Source organism: Chiloscyllium punctatum, chromosome 22 (assembly GCF_047496795.1).
Source record: "Chiloscyllium punctatum isolate Juve2018m chromosome 22, sChiPun1.3, whole genome shotgun sequence".
NCBI classification, from domain to species: Eukaryota; Metazoa; Chordata; class Chondrichthyes; order Orectolobiformes; family Hemiscylliidae; genus Chiloscyllium; species Chiloscyllium punctatum.
This window is the reverse complement of record NC_092760.1, coordinates 71,568,291-71,585,869: the sequence shown is the minus strand read 5'-3', so window position 1 is coordinate 71,585,869 and position 17,579 is coordinate 71,568,291. Positions and strand designations below refer to the sequence as shown.

The 17,579-nt window shown below is 38.9% G+C and overlaps 1 protein-coding gene across 1 annotated transcript in view; it reads right to left on the bottom strand.

Moving 5' to 3' along the window:
• Nucleotides 1-17,579, bottom strand: part of nat10 (N-acetyltransferase 10) — a 69,574-nt gene that overhangs the window by 30,899 nt on the left and 21,096 nt on the right. Inside the window, exons 6-17 of the mRNA XM_072592639.1 lie at nucleotides 16,723-16,784; nucleotides 13,184-13,298; nucleotides 12,530-12,637; nucleotides 9,908-10,041; nucleotides 8,045-8,138; nucleotides 7,702-7,800; nucleotides 7,424-7,560; nucleotides 4,299-4,423; nucleotides 2,865-3,015; nucleotides 1,778-1,874; nucleotides 1,256-1,372; nucleotides 275-376 (exon numbers count right to left, since the gene is read on the bottom strand). Of these exons, the coding sequence (XP_072448740.1) occupies nucleotides 275-376; nucleotides 1,256-1,372; nucleotides 1,778-1,874; nucleotides 2,865-3,015; nucleotides 4,299-4,423; nucleotides 7,424-7,560; nucleotides 7,702-7,800; nucleotides 8,045-8,138; nucleotides 9,908-10,041; nucleotides 12,530-12,637; nucleotides 13,184-13,298; nucleotides 16,723-16,784 (1,341 nt within the window). The remainder of the gene's footprint in view (nucleotides 1-274; nucleotides 377-1,255; nucleotides 1,373-1,777; nucleotides 1,875-2,864; nucleotides 3,016-4,298; nucleotides 4,424-7,423; nucleotides 7,561-7,701; nucleotides 7,801-8,044; nucleotides 8,139-9,907; nucleotides 10,042-12,529; nucleotides 12,638-13,183; nucleotides 13,299-16,722; nucleotides 16,785-17,579) is intronic.

The window sequence follows — 17,579 nt, the reverse complement described above, 5'->3', positions numbered from 1 at the left end:
GGAGGGATTAGTGCTGGATCATCAGCCACAATTGTGATCAATTTATTAATGAGGAACTGTATAATTTGTCCACGTATGCTTACGATATAAAATTAGAAAGAAAAATAACAGTCAGTGCAAGGAGGTTGCAAAATAGTTCAAATAGGGGCCAAACAGCATATTTCTGTTTCTATTGAAAATTTCCTTGATATTCTGACTTTTCTGAAAACAGTAAGCCATGATGCATATCTGCTTGGAATAGACAAGCATCACACACACCGTATCACTATCCTACCTGCTCTGACACAATCCATGGAATCAGATCTCCAAATGCTTTCTTCCCACGAGAGAGGCTGTTCATAACAGACTGATGCGAGATCTCTCCTTCAAGGGCCACCTGACAAGGTCAAAGAAAAGGTGGCTTACACTTCCATTATCAGCTCCTGAGAAGGATCTTTAGAAGGTGAGTTTTACAGTATTTCTCAAAATACCAACATGCACTCCTCTTTGAAGTGCTTCACATCAGTTAATTGAAACCACACAGAGGTGAAGCAGTCTTTTAGAAAACACACTTAATGCTTCCAAAGCTGAAATCATGGTTATCCGTATTTTATACAGTCAACAAAAGGCAACATGGTCAACGCAAGATGACACCTCAGACAGATAACCAAACAATTGAATCAGATTGCAAATAATATCTGCAGCAGGCCAAAAAGGACGATGTTCCACCTACCCTCCTTTTTATGTTTCACATCCCAATTAATTTTCGTAAAAGAATTCAAATTCTATTCATTACTATCCCTTGATCCCGCATAGAAGTTCTATCTATAAAAGGATATAAATTAAGTAAACGCATCCATTTAAACCTTTGTATCAGCTTCCCAAGGAACCCTGAAAGTTACATTCGCCTGTTATCAACAGGACTGGGCAATTAATGCAAATGCTATGAGCTTATTTCATTTACAAATCTTTAACATCCTGAAAAAAAAATCCTTACCTTTGCCATGTCCTTTTGACTGAAAAATAATGACTGAGGTCAAATTGCATTTGTTGTACAAATGCTTAACATGTCTGCATGAATTTTAGTGTCAGTGAAAATCACAGCTGAAATATTCTACACATTACTTCCAGCATTATATCAGAAATTCGTTTTCACGCCGTCAAATATCTAAGATAATGCAAAAGGCTGAAACTGAATGAATATTTGTCCCTGCAGCTTTTAGTTGGATATCCTTAACTTGTAGGAATGTTATTCAACAGCTCTCATCTCACTTACCTGTATGACAGCAAGTACTTCTGGCAGTGAATTCTGAGTAGGTTGCACAGGGGGCAACAGGCAGAAAAGATGGTGAGCAGGAGCATCGGAAAGTATCTGAAGGTCATTGGGGCTATTCTGTGAAGATTTAATTTTGTAAAAATAACTCAATACTTGTATCACAATGGACTCACATGCCAGTGAACAATTAAAAGGTGCTTTAAATGTAGTGGAGCCCTTGGCAACCTCTTTTTTTACAGCAAATACATTGTTCGGTAATCATATAGAAAATGTTTACTTTGGACACAATGTTTACGACTCAAAGTCCATACCCAAGCTTTGCAGGATTTCTTTTAAAACAATGCTCACTTTTGTGATTGTAATTGGTTAGAATAATCATAAGAAAACAAAAACAAAAATGTCACAAAAATATAGCTTCAGCAATTATATTTAAACATGCATTGCCTTGATGCAAACAAAAGCATTATTAAAACTTTTATTGTTGTAAGAGTTAGAACATCAGGTTACAACACATAGCCTCACCTTGTAATGGGATGCCACAGAGAGAGACATCAATCTGTGCAGAAAGGTCTCAGATGCTTTATGGTAACAGAACAATGTGTCCCTGTTCACGTAGTAGCTGTATCAGCAGTTAAGGTAAGAAACTGTGAACTTCCAAATCTTAGTTTTAGTAAAGGTTATACTTGTCTCAGTGATTTATCAAGGATCCACTTCCAGGTGGTAGTTTCAGAATCCAAAGGAGGCCAACAGATCCAACCCACAAAATTAGAACAAATCAATTCTCAGCATACATTGTCTTACCCTATTTGAATTTAAAACATCTGAAAACTTAAAATACATTGCAAAGCACTATCACCTCAAGCAGGAACAAGCCTTCAAAGTGAAGTTTAAGTGATACTAACATTGGTAACTTCCAGATATGCAAACACACAAGCACATTGACTCAAATTTGTCTGCAGCCACTTGGATTTTCCATTCCAAGTTCTGGATCCAAGTGGACAAAAACAATTCACTATGTAGCATGCTTAGTTTCAAGATCTCTTATGTATCCATTCTAACAATCTTTGTATGCTGGCAGAATTGATGACAGAAAGTCAGCAATCCTCAGGATAATGTCATATTATAAAAGTGGAATTCTTGTAAATTTCCCTTATTAAAATACAGAAGTTCCCTTTAAAGAAAAGAAAGGCAGCTAGGGATGGGCAAAAAAAAGGCTTTCCCAGCCAGTGACACTTAACAATTTAAAATTGTTAAATTTTAAATTTAATAGTTTTAGGTAGCATTTGGCACTAGATCCAAAAATAGTCCTGGGCTGAGACATTTATTTGTAAGTCATTACCACTAACAAACACAGTTTTCATGTGCCTCATCTAGAATATCCATGATGCCTCAAAATCAAAACCTTCAAGAATAAGTATTCGCGCTTAGATGACCAGAAAACCCAGCTCACGCAGCAGCTTGGACGTAAATGGAGCAGATATGTTTAAACATACTTCAGAGAAATTTGAGAAAAGTAATTCCAGAGATTACCATTCTGAATAATCCTGAAGTTTAACTATCAAGGTTATTGGTACTCGAACTGTGCAAATATTTACAGGCTGGTGGATACAGATCACACAACTCTGGGAGTGGGTAGCCTGAAATGATTCGACTAATGTTCAGACAGTCTAAGCACAGTAGATCATTCAACCACTTCTCCACGAGATCTCCAGGAGCATATCGAATTGCCTCATGCAAAGAAACTTCATGCAGGGTCCGTACTGTAATAAAAAAAAGATGGCCTCGTTAACACGTGACTAACTCGCCGTACCAGAAATGCATACTTCATGTCGTGTAGTTTCCATCACATCTCATGGAAGAGCTTTAAGCAAACCAGTAGTTATAGTTTTGAAGTTGCTACATTTGAATCTATCACCAGCTCCATTGCAACTTTGCTCAACAATGGCCAAATGCAAGCAAATGGGACTTGTTTACTTTGGGAACATGGTCGATATGGACTTGTTGGACCAAAGTGTCTGTTTCCTTGCTGTATAACTGTATGACTCTAGTGCAGCTCTAGGAATATCCAGCTCACCTCAGCATAAATGCACTTTGTAATCACAATAATACATCACTAGCTATCGTTATGCTGCATTGCAGCAATGTGTGGTCAGTTTGTCGAATTTAGCAAGCCATAAAAATACACAAAAAATTCAGAACTCAGCATGCTCAGAAAATAAAATCGGCAAACCTACAAGTTTTGCAACAACACCTGCAATATTAAGCCTACTTACAAAAAAAACAGATGTGCTACAAATACCTCAAAGCAGGTCTGCTTTTCTCCATGTAATACAATAGATTAATTACCAGGTTCCTTCAAAGAACTGAACACAGGATTTTATTTTAAGAATAAATTCAGAGGTTAAAACTCTCTACACAAAATTTGCCAGTACGACTTAAAAAAGCAAGATGACTTGGGAGAAGCAGGCCATTCGGTCCATCGTGTTTTCTCCACCATTCAATGAGATCATAGCAGAACTGATAATCCTTCATTCCACTTTCTTGCCTTCTCCCCATGTAATCCTCAATTCCTCAATTCCCTTACTGATTATAAGTCCATGTATCTCTACCCTGAATGTTAACAACTCAGCCTCGACAGCCCTACAAGGTGGAATATTCAACAGATCCACTACCCTCTAAGAATAATATTCCCCTCACCTCAGTCAGAAATGGGCATATCTTTACTCAGGTTATATTCTCTGGTCTGAGACTCTCCCAAAGGGAAATAACTTTACCACATCCACCCTGTTAAGCCGTCTAAGAATCTTGCATATTTCAATAAAGGTCATTAATACATGTGCAATGAGTTGTAGAATAACTGGACTTTGTTCCCAGCATACTCTTTCCATCAGGATGGAGACACAAACAAAATTAGAAAAATGACAAATTAGACTATTCATGCAAGGCACTGCAATAACCCAAAGATTGGTTCCTTTTATTAATGGAAATGAATGCTAGATGAAATGATTAAGAGCTACGAAACAGGCAAAGGCAGCTTCAATACCTGTGCTGAGTTTCGCAGTGGAAGTGACTTTATTCTCTGCAGTCATGGTGATTTGGCTCTGATCATTTTGTTGGCGCAGTTGCTGGATCAGTTTTAAAGACAGTGAACGACCCGTCCCTTCATACCTGAAACAGACAGAATTAGAAATTCAGGGTAAGATAGTTTTACAATACTCTAACATGAAATAAAGAGTCTTGCTGGAGTTTATTATGAATCCTTTAGCCTTTCAGTAGACTTTGAAATTCTAGGTTTTTAAGAAATTAACAAAGCGAACTAAACCAGGACATCCTAGTAGCTTGCTATCAATCTTCAGAACTTACAATATTGGTTGAGTAACAGGTAACAGAGTATATTAACTGATGCATTTCTGTAGACTGGGAAAAAGATTTGTCGTGGAGTTCACCAGGGGTCAGTACTGGCACCCTTGTTTTCCTTGATGCATATCAAAGACGTGGATCCTGGAGTGTCAGGATCAAATTGTCAATGTTATGGAACTTGAAAGCATGGAACTTTAACAGCTTTGAAGTACCAAACTTCAAAATGACACAGACAAGTTAGGGGAGTGGACAGCTCGGTGGTACATCAAGTTCAATGCAGAGAAGTGCAAGATAATGCTCGTTCGTGATAAGAACATGGATAGACAACATGAAATCAAGGATTCAATACTTCAGGGAATGCAGGAGTAGACAGACCTGGGTGTAATATGTGCAAAAGATAATCACTGAAGGTGACAGGACAGGTGGAGAGAATGGTTAATAAAGCATACAGTATCCTGGTCTTTATTAACACACAGTCAAGTGTTTATGATACTAGTTAGGTCTCAGATAGAATATCATATACAGTTCTGGGTATCACACATTGTCGATTAGGAAGGATTACAGTGGAGAATGTGGAGAAAGGATTTACAAAAATGGTTTCATGAGAAATTTTGGTTGAGAGAATAAATTGGAGGAGGGTACTGTACTCCTTATATAAAATAAGGCTGAGAGGAAATTAGATATGAGTTTTCAAAATCATGAGAGGTCTTGTCAGACTAGACGGGGGAAATTGTTTATGCTTATAAAAGGATTGACAATAGTTGGGTGCAGATTCAAAATCATTTGCAAAAGTTGCAAATGTCATATGAAAAAAATACTTTGTTACACAAGTGGTTCAGATCAGCAGTGCATTCCCTGGAAGTATGCAGGATGCAGAATCAATTGAGACGTTGAAGAGGGAAATAGATGATTATTTGAATAGAAGGAAGGGAGCAGAAGAACACTAATAGGTCATAGTACTCTTTGAGCAGCCAGTGCAAGCATGATGGGCTAAATTACCTCCTTCAGCTTCATAACAATTCTGTGATTTCCTGACACAAACATTGCTAAACTCCGAGACTACACCTTACTGGCAGGATGGAAAGCCAAGACAATCCCACTTTGGCTTTTTAAAATCTCAAAACCATATGAAATGCCATTTAAAGCTACTCTGCTATTCAATAAGATCATGATTGCTGTCCTTGTGGGCTTTAGCTATGTTCTCCTGCCACACACCCTGACTCAGTTGTTGACCAAAAACCTACCTAACTTTGTTTTTGCGGACTCCCAGAGAGATTTTGTAGCCTTTGGGAAAATTTATCTGTCTGCTGCAGGAGTCCCAGTCCAGACAGCTGCCAGCCAATTGAAGGGCCAGCAGCTCAGCACTGCCACAATGCCCTTGTAGGCATAGAAATCATGTCTGGCAGACCCTGGCAGGGGTGGGGGGGAAGAAGAGGTGAGGCCTGGGTTTAGAGGTGTCTTCTGTTGTGAGGACTCGGTCATACAGTTACACAGCATGAAAATAGACCCTTCGTCCAAAGTGTTCATGCTGACCAGATATCCAAAATTAACCTAGTCTCATTTGCCAGCATTTGGCCCATATCCCTCCAAACCCTTCCTATTCATTTACCCACCCAGGTGCCTTTTACACACTGTAATTGTACCAGCCTCTACCACTGGCAGCTCATTCTTTACAAGCACATTGCAAGAAAACGTCACCCTCAGGTCCCTTTTAAATCTTTCCCCTCTCACCTTAAACCTTTCTTCTTTAGCTTAGGAATCCCCTACCCGGGGAAAAAGACGTTGACTATTCACCCTATTCATGCCCTGCATGATTTTATAAATCTCTATACGGTCACCCCTCAGCCTCTAATGTTCGAAGGAAAACGCCCCAGCCTATTCAACCTCTCTCAATAGCTCAAACCCTCCAACCCTGGTAACATCCTTGCAAATCTTTTATGTACCCTTTCAAGTTTAACAAAATCTTTCCTATAGCAGGGAGACCAGAACTGAACACAATATTCTAAAGTGGCCTAACCAATGTCCTGTTCAGCTACAACTTGACCTCCCAACTTCGATAGGAGAAAGTCAGGACCGCAGATGCTGGAGATCAGAGTCGAGAGTGCAGTGCTGGAAAAGCACAGCAGACCACGCAGCCCGCTCTGCTTTTCCAGCACCACATCCCAACTCCTATACGCAATGCACTAACCAATAAAAGGGAAGTGTACCACAGTCTTCTTCACTATTCTGTCTACCTGCAACTCTACTTTCAAGGAACGATGAACCAGCACTCCAATGTCTCTTCGATCGGCAATACTGCCCATTAAGTGTATAACTTCTGCCCTGATTTGCCTTACTTCTGTGAACTACAGTTTGTGGGTCTAATTATGAGCTTCAGGGAGATAAGCATCACCAAAGGGATTCCCCACGATTCCACTCACTCCACTCTCAACTCAGAGATTGTAAACACAGGAAAGTGGCGTGTATTCCAACATCAGATCCTCTTCCCCAGCCCCAGTAACACCATTCCCCTAGAAATAGGGAGGATGGAATGGGACAAAGAACAAAAAGGTAGCTCTCTGATAGTGTGAAGAGCAGGAAAATGAAATGGCTGAAGGTGGCATAGTCCTAACCAAAGGGAAGGATAACGGAACAATTAAATGAGAATTGAAGCAAAGTAAAAGCCAAAATGAAACAAAACTGAGACAGGTATTGAGATTTAAAATTGTTGTACTCAATTTTGCCTCTGAAGGCTGTAAAGCACACAATAAAATGACCAGCTGTGCCTCCAGCTTCCACTGGACTTCAGTCTGAATTGTAACCACGTACCCATTAATGGTAGAGGCCATGAAGACAAGATAGGGGCCCAGCAATTTCTTCACCAATGGGAGGGGAATGGCAGCTGCCTCATCAATTACCATCAGCTCAGCCTGGCCCAGTTTAACTGCATCTGCAGGGTGGATGTACTGACAAGGGAGAAGAGAAATGCGAAGTGGCATGATTTCACTCGACAAATTCACGTTCAACAAACAGAACTACATAGATGTTCATTCCCCAGTTATGTTTACAGCACAATAAGGAGTAAAATTTGTGAAGTACCATTTTACCTGGATGGTTTGCCTGTGCTCCTTATAGATATTAACGCGAACCACAGCTTTGTTGAATTCCGGATTTAAGGACTGAACTATTTCATAGTCTAAATGTTCCTGAAAGACCCAAGAAATGTTAAACATGCCCTCATGGAGAAAAATTAATTTTCTTTTAAGCAATGTAAAAGGTTGATCACTTGACAAGTGCAATGAACAAATCAAATACATATCATGGAAAAGGAACAGGACCTTTTTCAAACATCACTCAATGATACATATGCAAGTATTATACTGTACATAAATACCATTGACGACTTAAGAGAAAAAATTATTAATTTTTCAGGTACGTTTACTCTCTTACCTGATACTGTAATGCATCAAATCCTTTAAAAACAAATTCAAACAGGGTGTTTAAGTTGTCCGGACTTGGTGAGGTGACAAAGATATTAGAATATCTACAAAGATAGCAAACACATGCATAAGACATTCATTTCCAATAGCTAAAATAACCTGAAAATTTCCAATTTAAAGGTGGTTTGCATTCTTTTTCCAAGTTACAGCAAGTTTTGTTTTAACTGGCACCTTACAGACATAAACATGAGGACTAGCAGCAGGACTAGGCCATCGGCCCTTCAAGCCTGCTTCGTCATTTACTAAGATCATCGCTGATCTTTTTGTGGCTTCAGATCCACTAAGCCGTGCTCTCACCGTATCCCTGAATTCCTTTATTGTTCAAAAGCAAATCTTCTTTAGCTTTAAAAACATTTTCTGAAGTTCAAAATTTGAGAGAAGATTTGTAGCTCGGGTGCGGCAGATTTCAAACCACTACAAATGCCAGAGAAAAGATCACAGAAGCGCTTCACAGGAGGGTCCCAAGCACTGAGGATGTCACCTAGACAGGGGACAAAACGTCTGCAACACAAATTCCCAGCTCGGTGAACAGAACCACAACATTTTGTGGGCGGCACGGTGGCACAGTGGTTAGCACAACTGCCTCACAGCGCCAGAGACCCGGGTTCAATTCCCGCCTCAGGCGACTGCATGTGTGGAGTTTGCACGTTCTCCCCGTGTCTGTGTGGGTTTCCTCCGGGTGCTCCGGTTTCCTCCCACAGTCCAAAGATGTGCAGGTCAGGTGAATTGGCCATGCTAAATTGCCCGTAGTGTTAGGTAAGGGGTAGATGTAGGGGTATGGGTGGGTTGCGCTTCAGCGGGGCGGTGTGGACTTGTTGGGCCAAAGGGCCAGTTTCCACACTGTAAGTAATCTAATCTATTCTAATTTTCTGAAGTAGCATCAACTACCTCACTGGGCAAGGAATTCCATAGATTAACAACCCGCTGGTTGAAGAGGTTCCTTCTCAATTCAGTCCTAAATCTGCTCCCTCTATCAACCGGCGGCACTTTTGATAAATGAGCAAAAATTATATATCTCAACTATCATGATCTATCACGATGTTTGAGCATTTATGCTGCAAATAAAGTATAACAGTTATGTGCATACTCCTGCTTTACATTTCTATTACTGACTGTGTATTTTTATATTGATTTTAGGTGGTATGTTGATTTTTTATACAGAATTTTTGAGGGATGTGGAAGTCTTCAAACTTTGCTTGGTCATGGTTTACTGGAATTATGCATATCTCTTGAATATCTGGAATATTTGATCAATTGGCACACTCTTGGTCGCATAGATGCCACTTAATAAAAAGTTTGTTATACATTTTATATTAAAATATTTAAGTAGCATCAGACTACAACATTTTTAAAAAGTAATTAAATGTACAATACACAGGTTTCACATATTAGAAACAGTGGCTTCGATATTCAACCCTCAAGATTTCAATGGTCTCCATGATCCAGAAACATGACAGAAGAATAAGCATTGATAGTTGGAAAGTTATAAAAATACTAACTGTCAAGCTTTGCTTGAGATATGTAGCAAGACAATGAAGAGATTTGTGAAGCTTCCACTCCCAATTACTTGATTAGTTAGTTTCATGACCAGACGTGGCAGGACTTTGTTGACATCTGGTCACTCGGTTATGAGATCATTTGGGCCTGGCGACCACATGGCACTTCTGCTGTCTGGAAACAAAGTCGCCCTATCTTATAGCTTTGTCTGGTTAACTCCTCATTTTTAACTATGCCTGGGATTGCTTGGTTGTTCCCTCAACTGGATTACAATGATAGAGTGAGGGATATGTGGAGCTACGAATTAAACACTTACCCAAATGCCACAGCTCCTGCAATAGAGAGTCCCAATGCAGCAGATTTACCACGGCCTCTGGCAGCAGTTAGTGTAACCGTGCACCTAAGCGTCTTCTCTGAAATAGCTTCAATGAATTTCAGTACTGCTTTTGCCTAAAAGGGTGAAACCATTTCATTTGCAGACAAAAGTTAACATGGCAATACAGAGACATCCATACCCATAACTATCTGCAAAGTGGTAAATTTGCTGGTCAAAATAAACAAGATATTCCTCACTGAGAAATATGGAGGTTACAATGAAGTGTCAGCAGACTTGAAACTTTAATTCTGCTTTCTTCGCCAGGGTTGGAAGATTTGAGCTACAGAGAGAGCTTGAACAGGCTGGGGCAGTTTTCACTGGAGTGTCAGAGGATGAGGGATGACCTTATAGACATGTATAAAATCATGAGGGGTATGGATAGGTAAATAGACATGGTCTTTTCCTCAGGGTGGGGGAGTTCAGAACTAGAGGGCATAGGCTTAGGATGAGGGGGGAAAGATTTAAAAGGGACCTAAGGGGCATCTTTTTCAAGCAGAGGGTGGTGCGTGTATGAAATGAGCTGCCAGAGGAAGTTGTGGAGGCTGGTACAATTACAACATTTAAAAAGCATCTGGATGGGTATATGAATTGGAAGGGTTTAGTGCTGATAAATGGGACTAGATTAAGTTGGGATATCTGGTCAGCATGGATGAGTTGGACCAAAGGTTCTGTTTCCATGCTGTATATCTCTATAACTCTGTGCTGCCAGACCTCCTGAGTCTCATCTGCAATATAGTGTTTTTGGTTCAGATCTACAGCTTCCACTGTACTTTAAGGCATTTCTCACTGTTATGGCTATTTAAAATTACTTGAGGCAGTACAAGTCCAATGGACATACTGGAAACGATAAATAAAGCAGCTCAAATTTATTACGGAACAGGCAGATAGTTTTAAAGTTACCGAAGTATGGGCTCATTATTTCTGAAAATTACACCGTTCAAGTGTACGCGCACACCACGAAAACTGTTTCAACAAGGACTGCAAAAACATTGCAGAGAAAGAAAGCCAAGACTTAAATAAATCCTTAGAATTTAACTGTAAGCGACTCATTGATAGGCACATGGATGATAGTAAATTGAAGGGTATGCAGGTTAGCTTCATCTTAGAGTAGGATAAAAGGTCGACACAACATCAAGGGCAAAAGGGACTGTACTGTTCTGTTGTTCTTCCACTGGACTGGATTTGATGCTTTTAAAATCAAGATTAATCTAAGAATATCTAATGATACATAATGACTCAGATTTTGTGAGTCAGCCAGTAAAAGACCACCTGCATTTGTACAAGTTCTACCTCATGATGCATGAACATGTTTTGAACTGAGGTTGTGATCACTTCTATGCTAACTCACTGCATTGTTTATCTTGATCTAAGAAGTTTGCAGTTTAACATACAGACTGATGATATTTTCAACATTTATCAGGAGCGAATTAAGAGGAAAGGCTCATCAGATTCTACACATTTTAAATCATACACTTCAATCACCTCAAGGTGATCACAGTTAGGAAACAAATATTCCAGAGTGCACAATATTTCAGAAAAGCAGATAGATGACATGGAGGAAGGGCAGTCCTGAAAGTAAAGGAATGACATAAGGACATTAGTGAGAAATGATCTCGCCTCAGATGGTGGCAAAATGAAATCTTTATGGGTGGAAATTAGGAATTGCAAGACATTCACTAGCTGTGATTTTCCAAAATGCTATTGATTAAAAACTGGTCACATCAGATTGGAAGTTGGCAAAGTTACACTTCTCTCCTCAAAAGAGAGGAGAGAAAAGTGTCAACTACAAGGTAGGTAATCTAACATCAGTTGTTGCAAAAACAGAGCATGTTGTTATTAAAGCAGACTAACAGCCCTTAAACAACAATTAAAACAAGTCAACATAGCTCTACAACAGCCAAATTAGTTCATCAATATTTTTGCATCATTTGTCACTAACAGGTTAGATGAAGATATTTTTGAAACTATCTGTTCAGAGATGTTACTACCCATCTCTGGAGCAGTTGGATCTTCAATCTGGGCCGCAGTACCACTGTGCCACAAAAGCCCTTACTGGTTTAAAGGTATGGGAATCAGCACGATGCAGTACACTTGAATTTCCTAGAAGCATTTAATGAGATTGTTACTGCTGATCAGGGAATCTAAAACAAGAAAGTCACAGTCCTCTGATAGTGGATCAGACATTTAGGACTTTGTTAAAAAAAATTACTTCACTCGAAGGGATGCAAATCTTTGAAATTCCTAACTGTGGAGTTCTAGGCACAGTAAAAGGAAATATAGAGTAAGCAGATTTGTGGTGTCTCCAGGAATTAAGGGATATTGGTAATAAGCAGGAAGGTGGACTTAAAGCTTATGATTTAGTCATGACTGTACTAAATGACAAAGCAAGTTTAATAAGGCATATGATCCTCTCAAACTATTTCCTATGTGTTCTTAAAACAGCCCTACAAAATTAAAATCATGTCTTAAAAATGTATCATATAAAACATAAGTGTCAGTTTGTATCCAACAGAAATATTCTACTTTTCGATACAGCAGGCCTACTGGAGTCTTCTATATTACCTGATCAAGTGTTTTACAGCCATCAACAAGCACTCCGACTGGTTGTGTATCATGTAAAGATTCTTTAAGTTCTTTCAGTTCAACCTCATGAGGCATTAATTTTTCATCCTGAAAAGAATTAGACAAATGCATGACAGATTTGATTGATAATGAGAAGCTTAATTTCAAGACACAACTAAAATTCTCCACATAAATGAACTGATGAAGTAACGAGGGAAATTGACAAATCAGCATTACAAATGCACAGAAATCATTAGGAAGTGAATGTAGGATCCAGCAGTTTTGGGACGAGATCTCAGAGTTTTGAATTGCTGGACCTGAAGGTTTCATGAATAATGGAACAAGATTCTGGATAACAGGGAAAGCAATCAGTAATTTCTGGAGTCAGGAAGCACTAGAAGTCAAATCTCAAACTTTACAAGAATTGAAATAACTCCAAAGTTGCTGGGAGAGGTTCTGGAGTATTGGACATGATGGTTATTGAGAGAATTTTAATACAAGATAGGCTAAAGAGAAGTAAACACCATTCCCACCTCAGGTAAAATTTCAAATCTATAGCAAACCTATGAGATCTCATTTTATTAACTACAGGAATAATACGTAATTAACAATAACAACCACCTACGTCATGGCACTCTGATCTCTAAAACTCACCATAGATTTTGGTGGAATAGGTTTGATGTTGGAAATGTGGCTAGAAAGTGGTAGTATGTCCAGCTGATCATTTATCACAACACAATTCTTGCAGGATGCCAGGGAAAGTATGAATCTGAAAAAAAATGTTAACAAACAAGACTGACTGCGAGTAATAAATCAGTTCAACAGACAAATATTTAGACTGAGGCCAACAAATAAGAACAATTTTTCAACAACTACCTCCTCTTCATCCAGCCTGACGTATTTCACACCTTGTACATTTAACAAACTTCAAACATTCATCTTTTTAATAACTCAATGTTAAGTGTATCATTCTGATGCTGTACTTCTGCTGCCCAGGTAGATTTTGTACCCTCACCACAAATTCTATCCTGGTAACAAGCCACTACATAGTTTAGTCAGTTGTTCAAATTTCAGCATACTTTTTGACCCCAAGCTAGTCAATGCCATTTCCTCTTTCTCAAAAAGACCTCCTATGATCAAGTCCACGACATTATCAATTTCTATATCTGTCTCAACGCAACTGTTGCTGAAACCTTTTCCTATACTATCAACATCAGTTCGACTAATCTGGAGGTCTCAGGCCAGTCTCCTATGTTGCTTCAACTATAGTCACAAGTCACAGGACATCAGGTTATAGTCTAACCTTGTGCACTCTTTGCTCCTTTCTTTCTCCAGCCCCCTCCCATCCACATGATCCTCTGTCCTGTACTTGATGACAACTATCAGGGCTTTCACCATCAAAGGCCTATGTTGAATAATTCACACTAGAGCCCTCTGGTTCCTCAACTCTATATCCTCTTTTATGACACTCTAAAATTCACTTATTTGGTCAAACCCCTTATGATTTCCTACTTTAACTCAATGTCCATTTTTATCTGACTATTCCTCTGAAAAACTTATGGACAGTTTCCTACATTAAACATACTGCATAAATCTGATGATTGCAGGACCTTCGCAGGAAACATTTGTTCCCTCTATTAAAATAAAGGATATTTAACTAAAACTCAAACCTTCCAATGTAGATTCTGCAAAGAAGCACTGAAAATAGTACAGGCAGAGGTAATTTGGCCCTCTGAACTGGCTTCACCAATCAATGTGATGATGGCTGATCCTCTATCTCAAGGTCATAGTCCGACTCTCTCCCATGTCCCTCAACATTTTTAGCCTTAAGAAATAAATTTCCTGAGTTAAACCTATTCAAGGACATGGCTGCCACAATGTTTTTTGGGAGGGAATTCCCACAGGGTCAACCATTGAGTGAAAAATTTCTCATCGCAGACCAAAATGATCTATCGCAAATCCTTAAGATTGAGTTCCCTTGTCCTGGACCCACTGAACAGGGAGAGCATCATCCCTGCATACAGTCTGTCCAACCTTGTCAAAATTTTTCAAGAAGATCCCTTCCCGTTCTTTGAAACATTTATAACTGATCTATAAAGAGATCCAACTTTGGCAGCAAAGATCGGCCCATAGACTTCTTACTTGTGTTCAAATTGTTAGGAAGTCCTACGCTAAATTAAGTAATGCAGTTTCAAGATGATGTAGACTTCAATCATCGTTATTCCAATATCATAACACAATGGATGACAAAAATAAAACAATATATTATATTATGAAGTGCCAAGGTTGCAACTTGAGGTTAAATACATTGCTTCATCTGTGGCTTCAGATAAACTTTATACTGAGCTGAACTGACTTGGCAGCACTTACAAACATATGCTGAGTCCAACATAGCGGCGAGAGAGGTTCCCTGTGTCAGTCGCAGTGAGACCGACCATGAGAGCAGGAACATACAGCCCAAGGCAGCTGACAGTGCAGGCAGGAACAAGCAAAGCAAGGCAGCCGGCTGTGAGAGCAGGAGGCTCCACCTGAGATGGTGGCAGCAGGTGCAAGGTCAAGCCCGGAACAAGGGAGGTCGAACCCTCGTGAGAAATGTGAGCCCAGCACAGCCAAGTGTTTATAGTCTATGGTGTTGTACTGTTAACTGTTTTTTTTGGTTTGTCTGCCTTTAGTAATAATCACTGCAATGTTTAAGTTTGCAACTTTAATTTTCTTTGTTTTACTGCTTTGTGCCAAGATTCAGTACTTAGGTTCCTAAGATGGCTTGTAAGTAGTGACTTGTAAACTTTTCACTGCAGTCACATGAGTACAATGTCACAATTACCCTAGTTCAATTCAAAATAGAAGATTGCTCCTTTTACCAGCACATTATTTAAAATATCATGGTTATGATGATAACCACATAAATTAGTCAAAATGATTAAAGCTGCACAGGCGAGAACCAATTTAGAAAGTTGAGAGAGGGGAGGAGGATCAGTGTTTTGGGCCTGCTCTACCATTCAATACTATCTTGGCTAATTGGTTTATGGTCTCAGTTCCATTTTGCTGCCCTTGCTTGCCTGCCCCCAATTATCTGTGACCGCCTTTGTCAATCAAAACTCCATCAAACATCACCTTAAATAAATTTCAAGACACATCCTCCACTACGTTCGAGGGAAGAGAACCTCAAGATCAATTTTCATTCTTCTCAACTCCAAGTTTAACTTGTTCAGTCTTTCCTCATAACCACTATAAGTGAATTCACAACATCTTGTATAAAGGCAATAAAAATTCATGACTTTTATATTCCATGGCCCTTGGAATAAACAATTCCTTCTTCATCACTTATTGTTCCTACACACGAAACTTCATGATTCATGATCCAGGACATTCAGGACCACTCACTCCTGAAATCTCTCCCATTAAATTCAAATCTCGGTTACTCCTCCAAACTTCGATTAGCCCAAATCCTGTCCAGAGCTCAGTTTACAAAACATATCCTCATCAAACACCACATACGTGTTGTGTACAAGCAAAAGAAAAATCATGATTGTCATCAATTTCGAAAGCTTTTATCCAGCTCAATTAAATTTCTGTTATAATTTCAACAAAACTTGGGACAAATGGGGAATGGGCAAGGAACTACTAATTCATTTTTGATCAAACTCAGGATTCTGATTTTTGTTTGAAGAATACACTGAGAGATGGGGTAAATTGACTTTTTCCTTTCGAATTTGTTGGTAGTTTTAGTCAGAATTTTGTTGATAGTTTTAGTGTGGTGAAATTTTTGAGCTCCTGTGATGGAATTGGTCACAGGTGTCAAAATATGAGCAGGTTGTTGGATGTGAAACCTCTTCAGTGGGATAGAAGCTTTTAATAAAAAGATTTCTTCTTTAGCTTTGTAATTAAGAACATAAATCAAGAGCTTCATAACTGTAATAACATTGAGTGTCATAGCATTAGTTTGCCCATCTCACTTACTCAGTTACTGTGACATTGGCTTTTTTTAAAAGAAAGAATTTAAGATCAAGGCAATTTTCCCCTCCCTGCCTGCAAAACCTTTAAACTCTATATTTTCAACAGGTGATAACCAACTCTTCAAGCTATCCCTGGAACATTCCAGCTGTTCCTGTATTAAATCCCTAATGCCACTTGCAAAACCAAGTATGCAGCCCATTTCAACAGAACATAAATATTGATTCACGAGATCTTACCTTTCATTGAATCTGCCAACCACATCCTGATGTGATTCTGTTCTGAATCGAGCATGGACATCCTTGAATAGAGGATGGAGAAGAAAAGGTGCATGGAAAAAGGTAGTTGAACACAAAACAAAAAATCATTACCAAAATAATCAACAAGTTTGGGCTGTTGCACTCTAAGGGATGCAATAGATTTCAGTCTTCTTACTCTAAAATTGCCTTCTCAAAATACAGTGTGAGAAGGATGCAAAAATATATGGAAAAAGAGATCTCAAGAGAAATGTGTTTAAAATGAAATATAGCGTTTTAAAGGGTTATCCAACAAGTAGAGCATAATTGCTATATATACAAGACTGCCTTTGGGACTGCTTCCAACTAAACTGATTTTCAAAAGAAAGGAAACAAGGGCTAAATCAACTCAATATTTTGCACTGAAGATTCAACATGCAGGATGTTTGAAAATAGCCTGATCTATTTCACATGCCTTAACAAATGTCTAATGCTACAAAGTAAACTCCAATATGATCAATACCACACAAGGACATTACAATACTGCTTGTGTAAAGGTACAAAATTCTGGCAATGTTGCACAGTGATTTATCCAATACAGCAAGAATAGGACTATCGACCAAATAAGTATATTCTTTTGAACAGTCATTCCTAGATTTTCTCCAAATTACTTAATGTACCAACATCGTGGCATGACATCATGGACTACAATTCAGAAAATATATCATTGGGACAAGCTAAGGTTGTGAAGAATGTCTTTCGTTCTTCTTCCTCAACTGTTCATTCAACAACTGGGATTTCTAGAGATGTGAAAACTGATTTATATTAGTGCACTCATTTGGCACAGAATACTCTCTGTA